This window comes from Echinococcus granulosus (assembly GCF_000524195.1).
Source record: "Echinococcus granulosus chromosome Unknown EG_S00010, whole genome shotgun sequence".
In the NCBI taxonomy this organism is placed as follows: domain Eukaryota; kingdom Metazoa; phylum Platyhelminthes; class Cestoda; order Cyclophyllidea; family Taeniidae; genus Echinococcus; species Echinococcus granulosus.
The window spans coordinates 1,615,278-1,625,925 of NW_020170390.1; the positions used below are offsets into that span (position 1 = coordinate 1,615,278).

The window sequence follows — 10,648 nt, forward strand, 5'->3', positions numbered from 1 at the left end:
CTAGGTAAAAGTGAGTGTTTTTAACAAAATGACATTGTTGAATATGAACTTAGGTGGTGATGAATAGGAAAGACACTTGAACCTTGGTTTCCACTCGGTACGATACATATTTTAAAGATTTTCCCAAAGCATGTGCGAGCTTGTTCAATAAAAAAGTAAAATTCACGCAGCCGACAAAAATGCCTTTCTGAAGTTTTGCAATTTGATGGAAATGACTAGGTAAAGAGATGGGAAGTATTTGCTTTTCCTACCCCTCAACCGGAACGTTTGCCGAAAGGAAGGATGTCGCCCATACTGTGCAAGCTATAAATTATGCATAGAAGCACACCTTGAGGCAACTGCACTGTAACATACAGTAGAAATAAATGGAGCTTCCCCCACACATTACTCAAATGAATTTTCCCGTGCGAAGTCATTAAAACAACTCTTATGAGAAAGTCACTTCACTAGCTACAACGATAACCAAAATTTCGATTTCTAGACCAAAATCGGCCCTTGTTTGGCAATCTAATCGGTGAACTTCGTGGACGTCTGGGTGGAAAATCTCTGGCCGGCATCAAGATAGTTGGAAATTGGTCTGCAATGTCGCCTAAGGTCACCAGTTTCCGAATTGATTTCCAAAACGTACCTCCTGAGCACTCGCTTTGCCTACAGGTCCTTTCGGAGATGGCTTCCCCAGTCTTTTGGTATGCTGCTAGAGAGGTGGGTAGCACGTAACTCCTCAAGCTAATTTCAATCCACCTTGTATGTCAAGCCATCAATGAAGCGAATTTGTGTGGCATTGTTGTTGTTCCATTGTCCGCTTTGAGTCGCCGGTTAGAACGCTTGCTTAAAATTTCTATCAGTCTGGCTTTTTATCAGAAGGGGAATCAGTTTAAAACACTCTAAAAATAAGAGATTAATGGTTACATGAAGCCCCCTAGTCGTATAAACAAGCCTGACTGCAACGGTACTGTTTATCGGTCAGTCGGTTTGCGATGATGTAGTACGACGGTAGTATGCTTCTATTGATAGCAACTAAAGCTTCAGGCTTTTTTATTTTTCCCGCCAAGCATGTTGCCCAAATTTGTGTGAAAGAATGCAAGTCGTTGTGGATAATCTCTAATTATGTAAACATAACTTGTATTCGTATCAACAGAACTTCAACTAAAACAAATTGCAATAAGGTCCTAGTCGATGAAGATGTGATTGAACTTTTGCGCTTGAATTAGAGTTAAAGGGCAGGGTTATATTTCATTTGTGTTACTTTCACTGACACTTGCACTGCACTTTAAATGCCGGAATGAACATTATGTTTATACAGCTGATTTGTCAACATTTCCCACTTTTATTCCTCATGGTCCAGTCACAATGCCATTTTGCGTGGGCAGATTATTATTTACAGAAGGAAATACCCTAACGTGTATAGATTGAGCGCGCATCCAATGGCGAATACGTGACGGGCAGAAGTGGGGAGTTCACATGGAATAGCCTGGGACAGTTTGCGGACGGCTCAAATGTCCGATTGGACTTGGTGCTGCGTCGTGTCAATGACGAAGACTACAGCAGTGAACAGAAGTTCGTGGTGCTGCGAATGGAGACCACCATCATCGGTGACTGTCCCATTGCACTTCGACCAGACGCTGTGGAGGACAAAGACGTGCCTGCTTGGAGCGCTGGCGCTAAAGTTGAACTAAGTGACTTTAAGGAGCAGATAGTTCAGTTAGATCCCTCTAAAGGTGAGAGTTCTTCAACATTTCCCTATTTTCTGAAAGGAGGGGTGGCCATTACTCAATCTTATCCATTATTTTCTCGGGAGAAGATACAAAAATTTGTATTCTGGATCATACAAGCGCTATCCATGACTTGTTTAGTCTATAAACGAAGCTATTTAATAGAACAAACCTAGAATTTTCGGAGTGGTTAGTCTTCATATCACAAATTTGCATAGAATATGCGCAAAGATAAGGAGTCATTACTGGCCGACGGTAGTTGCTATTCAAAAAGTTTGAAGAAATTTCAAAAATTTGTCATGATTTCTGCATTTTTAGGGTCTCTCCTGGAGCGTACACATGTTTTTTGCAGCAGTTTTTAGCCAAATTAATTAAAATCACACCAGACGAAGAGTACAAAGATGAAATCAATCCACCTGTTGCATCAAACGAAAAGCAGTCACCATTGTAGTTGGCAGCCATCAGTAAAGCTAATTTTACCACATCTTAATCTTCTCTTGCCGCTGAACAGTATAAATTCATTTATAGTTTAGTTTCGAGTAAATTTCTGGACCAGTTGGCACAAAAGTTGGCGTGGTTGCAATTAATCAAACAAGTCCACATCGCCAAAAGTGTAGTTCATGACATCGAATTGAACACTTTTTCACGGTTAAACCTCAACAGCTGCCTCTTCAAAAACACTCCAATTGTATTAATTATAAGAGATGTAGATTAAAGTTTTCGCAATTTTTAGTTACTAACTTGCATAGTTAAGTACGACACAACTTGGATCATTTGTAGATCGTTTTCTAGTTCTGCATGAACGATCTCGCAAATCAAAGTTTTGCTCTCACAAAATGTGGGAAACCTGATTTTTTGTCTACCTTGCTGAAATCGTATTAAATTGTTTTAGTGGTTTAAAGCATCCCACCTAGCTCGAGGACTTCTTCACATCACCCAATTGTTGCACATGCCTTGTTTAACGAATTTTTACGAACAAGGCGCAACAAGGCAAATAAAAATTTAATCTTTGAATAGAAAATATGTTCCTCTAAATCGACAAATAACAATGACATTAATGATTGCGATAGCAGAAGATGCCATTTTTTCATTGTTAGAAGACAGCTGTAGAAAAGAAATTTTCCTACTCAAAAGTTTTTTTGTCATCGAAAAATGCCGTATCAACAGCATATTGAAATAAGACAGCAATGGGATTATTCTTAATACTTAGTTTGATGCACTGACTTTCTTGGCGTTCATATCTAACATATTCATAGTGATGTCAGAAGTCCTTAAAAAAAATCACAGAGGATGTTGGACGAAACAGCCTTAGCCATGTTGGCAATCACCTTTAAATTGCATAACAGCCATTTTAGGGATCAGAAAAGGTTTATCTATCAAACAGGCATTAGAGATATTTTAGTCTTGCACTTATATGTTGGGGCCATCTCCTTTGCACCCATTGTTGTCTGCGCGAACAGCAAAGCACCGACAGATTGGCACTTTTCCTTCAGGCAAGCTTCATGCCTCCTCCTCGCGCACGTACGGCGTGGTAGACTGGACTAGTGGTCGTCGTCTCATCGAGCCCTACGGCTGGAACTCCGAGGTGACTACCTCGTCTGGACGTAGACAGCGCTTCCTCTCGCAAAACCTCATCGTAGACCGACTGTTCGTCGTTAGTGATCCTGCCAGGGGAGTCATCTCTCTCTCTGCCGATACTGCGATCTCAAAAGTCAGCGGTGCTGTCTGCCCTGAAGGGTTCGAGATTGTCGAGGCGCGTATGGATGGAAAACGACAGCTTCTTGGTGCCGCTAACTTGGACTACTGTCGAGGTGCGCCACATCCTGTTAATGCGCAGAGGCGCCGATGCAGCGGCTAGAGTCCAGATGACTTTATACTTGCCTCCTGATGTCTCTAGATGTCAACGAGTGCTCGAGTCCAAACCTGAATACCTGTGATCATATATGCGAGAACACGTCACCGGGTTATAGTTGTAAGTGCCATGAGGGCTACCGTCTATCACCAGACGGCCGATCCTGCCTGGATATAGACGAGTGCATGGAGGGTGAAAATGCTGGCATTCTTGTGTGCCCCACGGGACAGCGTTGTGTCAACAAGCCGGGTACCTTCAATTGCGTCCAGGGGTGCGGTGAGGGTCTACAGCTTTCGGCGTCTGGAGACCTATGCGAAGGTGAGTGATGGGGTGACCTTGACTCTTACTCTTAGTTATTGAGGTAGTCGTGATTTTGTACTTACTGAGTGTAATGAAATGGAAGTGGGTTAGTTTTAAGCTGGTAAATCTTTACGATCAGCTAGGCTTGAAACAGCTCTTACATTTTTACAAATTTACATGAGGTAATGCAAAAAATTGGCACTTGAAATGAAAGCTGATAAAGCAGAGAAAAGTGGTGTTTGATTAGATTCGACCTTTGAAATGGAAAATCTAAAATTATGAATTTAAAGTGGGTTTGCCTGTTGTGCAGTAGCCACGTTTTTCACGCACCATTTTTCGCTGATGAAATTTGCGACAGACTAAGGATATTTTGCAAAAAGAACATTCTTCTCGGGTCTATTACACCAGAGGTTTTTCCTAGTGAACTTTTTTAGTATACGTGCGGGAAAGAGGAAGGGAAGAAAGATGCAATTTCTGGCATAGCTACCGTCATTCTCTTTCGTGCCATTGCGTGTCGCTTACTTCTACTTTCAATAAAAATTCTATGCCATGTCAGCCCACTTTCCGAAAAGTTTTTATAGTTACAAAACTATGAAGGAAACCGTCATTTGTTAGGACGCAGAAGTAAAAGCAACTTTGTACTTTTTACATATCCGGGCCTTGAGGACTACGAGGAGTTTGATTTGAAGCAAATTCATTTAAACCCCACATCCAGTAATTTAATTCATGCTTAGGAACGAGTTAATCGCATTAGCTGGCGGTGTTAATGGTGGAATTCGGCTACGTAGAATGGAGCTATTTGTGACAGAGTAGAGTACCACTATCACTTTCTTTTAGTGGGTAAATTGTGGAAAGTTATTTAATATCAAATATAAAAGTCGGAAAATATTATGATTTTCTAAAAGAGTACAAATAATACCCAAAATCTTCCATATTTTACAGACGCAACTGCCGGTAGTAAGTTCATTGCGCATAACAGTCCGTTCCATAGTAGACTTCGCACTTTGCTATGCATTCGAACAATTTTCGAGTAGTCTGTACTGTGGACTATCGCACACTTCAAGCGGGGTACTTGCATGTCCCGTTTTACTAACCTTTTTTACATTCAATAAGTGCTAGGTAGATCCTATAGTATGTGCGTGGATTGTTAATTGTTGTGTTTTGCATCGTAGACATTGATGAGTGTCGATCGGGAAAGGATGTGTGCAGCGGTCACAAATGCGTCAACACCTACGGTGGATACGTGTGCTCCTGCAGATCCGGTTACGAGCTTATCAACAATCATTGCCAGGGTGAGACTCTATCGTTATATTTAAAGCATTAAGGAAGTGTGATCAAACATGGCTTCAATTTTACCCTCTTGGTAAAGAAGGTTGACCAACCCCTTAGGACCTTATATTTCTGAGGTCAGTCGGGAATTAGTTATGCTTAGCTTTTCCTGTGCAAAATTAACATTTTAGAGATATTCGGATTAAAGGTTAGATGGTTTACTGCTGCCCTACGGTCATGTATCAGGGATAGGTAAGATATTATATTTACAGGAGATAATTTTAAATCTGCTTACCGAAAACCTGCGCTTTTGAAAAGGAGTGTACTTATAATTAATCGGAATTTATATAATTAAAGCCTACTTTAACTAATAGAGAATCGTAATGGACCATTCCTCAATCCTAGCACTTAACTAGGCGAACCGTTCATTTGGATTTAATAAAAATGCCCTAAACATCCTCCTGCAGATATTGACGAATGTAAGAATGGAAAGGCGCGCTGCCGAAGCAATGAGGCCTGTGTGAATTTGCCAGGCTGGTACGAGTGCCGTCAGGTCTGTCCCCGAGGCTACCGTTTTGCCGGCGAGATGGCTGACGGGGTGCCAAATTGCATCGACATTAACGAATGCAGCACCAATGAAAATCTCTGTCCCGCGGAGGCTGTCTGCATCAATGAGCCCGGCTCGTTCCGTTGCCAGTGTCCAGACGGCCAACCGCCTATTAAACACTCCTGCCTTGGTGCGTTTGGTTCTGCCGCGACTAGTCAAAACTACTCCGTGAAGCAGTTATACGCATTAAACACCTTTTTTTCAAGCCTTTTTCTAGAAGGTGTTTTTTAAAGGAACAGTAATAACTCACAGTTGGTGGTATAGCTTATTCAGGTCATAGTATTCATAACGCAAGAACAGGAGTTGTTTTTTGATCCAGCAATCGAGGCGAGATCGTAAATGGATAGTAATGTGAGACCTAATGCAAATCCACAATGCATTTGAACGTAGCAGAGGAGTAAGCATGAATTATTTTAGTATAAGGTGACATATAGACATTAATGTCTTAGACATGTCAATATGTCATAATATATCAATGCTTTAAGACCGTTAAGCCTCTTCCAGTGAACTATTTCAATACATATTCCTTTTTACACAAACACAGAGTGGATGTTAGGGCTGAACCATGGCGGGTCGCAGGAGCACTGTAATGCTCATGTTGCCATAGCTTTAGCAGAAGCAATGGATGATATCGCAGTCATTTGGCAGTATCCGAAGCCATAGCTATTAAAAAATGTCACCGTAAGAAGCATGTTTGTCTTATTTTTCTGCGTGGATTGGTGAGGCTTCAATTTATTGTCACTTTCACTAGGTGGTAGGAGTTGTTCTGCATTTCCTATCTTGCAGGTCACTAGAACATAAACCAACAGAAACGGATGTCGCTCGCGGCATGCCGTTATGGTTTCGGCTGATTTTTTTTTTCATTATTTTGGAAATGTACTGCTGTTTCACTTGGCAGAGAAAATTCATTCTGTTCTAGTGCACTTGATTTTTCAACCGTGACCAGAACTATTTCCTCTCTCTAGGCCTGTCAAGTAGAGCTTGTGAGCCAGGATTCACCTGGGATTCTGAGTCGGCCAGATGCGCTGGTAAGATGTTTTATGGTCAAACCATTATCCCAATAAAGCGTTGTATTAGATAAGAAAATGAACTCCATGGTTATCAAATGTTATATAAACTATGCGTTTATTAAGGGACTAACTGTGACCGTTTTGATATTCGCCATTTTCGTCCCCTATGCCGTAAACTTACCCTTCATATTATACTGCCTGCATTGTGGGTGATCATTGTCCTCCTAATAGAGGCGGAAAAAAGAGCTTGCGGATAAAGGGGAGCTTCATTTTTTAGACATTGATGAATGCAACCCCGCATACGGACCTGGCCCATGCCAATACGAATGCCATAACACTTACGGCGGATATCGCTGTTCCTGTCCTCTCGGCTACGAACTTAATCCTTTGACCAACCTTTGCAAAGGTAATTATTGTTATAATCGACAAAATCCAAGACAAAATCGAACGTCACTTTATCATTTGTTCCAGGCCGAAAGAGGTAGTGACCGTGATTTATAACCTCTTGGTCTGTTCCAAATTGCATTATGATAAACTGAATCAAGAAAATTAACTACTTCAGAGGTTAGCTAGTTCTAATAAGTACATTTATAAAATAACACCAAGGAAAAATCGCCAACCAGTTAAGCTGCTGACCATGCCAGATGGTGGTGATAATTCATCTTGTCTGAAGAATTCAGATGACTAAATGGGAATCCCCTTGGCTTTTAATTTTATTCTTTCACCCAGGCCGCTTTTGTCAAGCCATCTTCCTTAAGCTTATCATAATATTCCACTTAATTATTGGGCAATAATAATAACTAATTATGCCCTCAACTTCGACTATTGTATTTATTGCTGAGATATGTAAGCCTCAAACCACACTCACCTCGTGAGGCACGTCAACAAGCAGTTCCGTACTAGTGGGGCCGGCTCGCAAGCCCAAGCCATGACGGTCCCTTTGTAGACAAAAAGTCTTAGCAAAGTACCAATGCCGGAATTTACTTTGTCAGCTGTAAGGGCTAATCTGAGGCCTAATTTTGCAATTCCTTTAGATACAAATGAGTGCAAGACTTCAGCAAATACCTGCAAGAAGGGCGAACTGTGCATTAATACTCCAGGAAGTCATATATGCATAAAGCCAGATTGCCCTGAGAGTTACCAGTGGGATGATAAAACCCAGTAAGTTCTTCTTGTGTGATTCGTTAATCCCAATATCTGCATAACGACGAGCATTGAGTCGCTTGTGCTTTTTATTAGTTTAGTTCTACTATCTTGATGTTATCACCACTAGAGCTTTCGTTCTAGTAACAATATTAAATATTGAGACTGTAACGATATCAAGTGACATGCGACCGAACTATCTGGCTAATTCCCATGTCGCACATTCTATCGCATTGTGGTTGTACTCTGCACCCAGTAATTGGTATCAGTCGTACACATCGGACATGACCTTTTGGACCGATTCTGACCAAATCAAGCATCTTTTTTATAGGTGTATCCTACACCATCCCTTTGCGCCATTCTTATTCTAAGCTGTTGTATCGGTGTACAATGCTAGACTGCTAGAGAAAACCACAAAATCTGGGGCATAAAACTGATATTGCCTTAAATGCAAATCTTTATGGGCATTAAATTAATTATAAATACTTTGCAGTGCCTTACAGAACAACCTTATTAGATAATGGATGACAATTAATAAAAACTATTCTATAATATTGCCTCCTGTTGAAAAACTCGTACAGTTTTTTAGAAAAATCTTGGGGAAAGCAATAATGCCGCCATTGCATTAATCATTACTTCCTCCCCAGGTGCTTGGTTGTAAAGGCTAAGAACGCTGTAAACTTGTCAATGCTCAGTTATCCTTTCCATAGTAGGTAAGCAAACTAACTTGGGTGCTTCGTGAGCACTTACCCGGATAAACATATACAATATCCACGTGTCTACATCCGTATAAAACTTAGCATCTTGGAGAGAAGGTGATCGTACATAAAGCAAGGTAGTTTCTTCCTTGTTGATTAATCTGTAGAGATTGTTCGTTTGATTTTGCGGATCTAAAATTACCTTTTCGGTCTCTATTTCATAATGACTGCCCAAAGATCCGTGAATAGGTAAGCAGAACACAACATGTAAGGTTATTCATTACAATTCACATTTACTAAAACAGCTCATTTATTACTTAATTTTAATATACCGACTTCCTTTTGGTTTTATGGCATCCCTCAAAATGCCCCACAACGGATTTATAAAACAACTTGCGTGGCCATAGGAAATTTACTTTTTACTAAAGTGATCAAAAAGAGATTTCAAACGGTTTTAATAAACTTCAGGTGGGGAAGGTATTTTTGCTTCTGGCATTAAACTATCTCTAACATCCAGCACTTTTGTCCACAGTGAATAAACGGTTAGTTTTACGTGGGCGAAAGTGTTGCTTCAACAATTTAAGCGATTCAGTATTGCCAATGTCCATTTCCCCGGCTTCATCAAGCCGACTTTTGAAAATTTGACAACCATCACCTCAAAAAACCTATATCACTTCCTATTCAATCGTTTTCTTGAAGACGGCTCCCTATTCTGACTCTTTAGGGGAGAAAAAACCCACTCCTTGGAGTTTTGTGTCAATAAATAGAGAAAGTGAATTTATAGGGGAAATAACATGGATTAGGTTGCAATAAAATGAGATAAATGGGGCTATATTTCTCATATTTTTCTCAGCACCGGATCATATGTCCCATTTTATAGCCTATATTACCAACCTACGGGGCAGAGGTGATTTGTTACTTACTCTGCAGCCGTTTGCTGAGCGATACCTTACCCATGAAAATTTATTTTACTTTCCAGATCCTGCAGAGTTCTGTGCACGGAGAGCGATTTGCCCTGCCCGAAGGGGGCTAGATACGCCGACTCAGTGCAGTACATTTCTGTGAGCATCCCTAGGACGAATGGCACCATCGGTCGAAACATTATGCTTCGTGTGGTCGATTGGAATCAGGTAAATGTCACTCACATTTCTACCACCCGAATAAAGTGTGATTCCCAACGTGCAGTTTGAATTATTGAACAGCAAAAAAACTTGTTCCTTTTCAATTTTCACAGTTTAATGTTCAGAACTTGAAAGTGCGGCTACTGCTAATCAGTGATTGAGTTATAAGGCATTTCGGATTTTCTAAACCCCGGATTCCTTGAAAGCTCTCTTATTTACCATCATAGCGAATTATTTATGAGAACGATTGAGAAGACATAAAGCATTAAAACCAGGTGCATAAATGGGACTGAATAAGACTAATAGACTGCACTTTTATGCATAGTAATGCCGCACAGTTTATTGACAGTGGCACAGTCACACTGTTTATTTCTCATGCGTACTAAGTAATTTTGTTGAAAAAGCTGTTTTTCACACTTTGGTAGTGACTGAAGAAATGTTAAATACTTTCGACAGAAGTTATTCTGCTCATTTGTTCTCAAGTAGGATTTCTTCTTGCTTAAGATTCACTAATTAGTCACCTATCATTCTCCTAGGTATTATTGAATGTTTTTCTGTATTTTCATTTCTCAAAAGGTGCAGCAAGGCAACTGCCATTACCAATTGCTGGATAAGGCCAGCGGTACACCTGTGAGTCACAGATCAAAGAATGGCGTCGTCTACCTTATACCCGACTGGACCTCACCGGCATTTGCGGACCCCGGGTCGAAAGTTATACATGCTAGTTTGAACCAGTCCGCTCCTGCCCTGTACTATCTCTTCTTCAGGGTCTCTTGCTACGAGGGTTTGCCCTGGTACACGACCACGAATTCCCAAGACTTTGACGTCTACCCTGTTGGCCGACAGCTTCAACAGGTCTCATACAGGGATGACTCCAAACTCATCTTTCAGCATTCGTTCTACGTCTACATCTCCATCTCTAATTACCCCTTCTAA

At 40.8% G+C, this 10,648-nt stretch overlaps 1 protein-coding gene across 1 annotated transcript in view; it reads left to right on the forward strand. All coding sequences in view use genetic code 11, as the record gives it.

Annotated features, from left to right (window-relative positions):
- Window positions 1–10,648, forward strand: part of EGR_02369 (Hemicentin-1) — a gene marked incomplete at both ends in the record, with an annotated part of 45,794 nt that extends 35,146 nt beyond the window's left edge. The window contains 11 exons of the mRNA XM_024491618.1: window positions 482–702; window positions 1,409–1,718; window positions 3,206–3,523; window positions 3,610–3,882; window positions 5,037–5,156; window positions 5,601–5,908; window positions 6,706–6,768; window positions 6,982–7,156; window positions 7,785–7,911; window positions 9,571–9,721; window positions 10,289–10,648. Of these exons, the coding sequence (XP_024354124.1) occupies window positions 482–702; window positions 1,409–1,718; window positions 3,206–3,523; window positions 3,610–3,882; window positions 5,037–5,156; window positions 5,601–5,908; window positions 6,706–6,768; window positions 6,982–7,156; window positions 7,785–7,911; window positions 9,571–9,721; window positions 10,289–10,648 (2,426 nt within the window). The remainder of the gene's footprint in view (window positions 1–481; window positions 703–1,408; window positions 1,719–3,205; window positions 3,524–3,609; window positions 3,883–5,036; window positions 5,157–5,600; window positions 5,909–6,705; window positions 6,769–6,981; window positions 7,157–7,784; window positions 7,912–9,570; window positions 9,722–10,288) is intronic.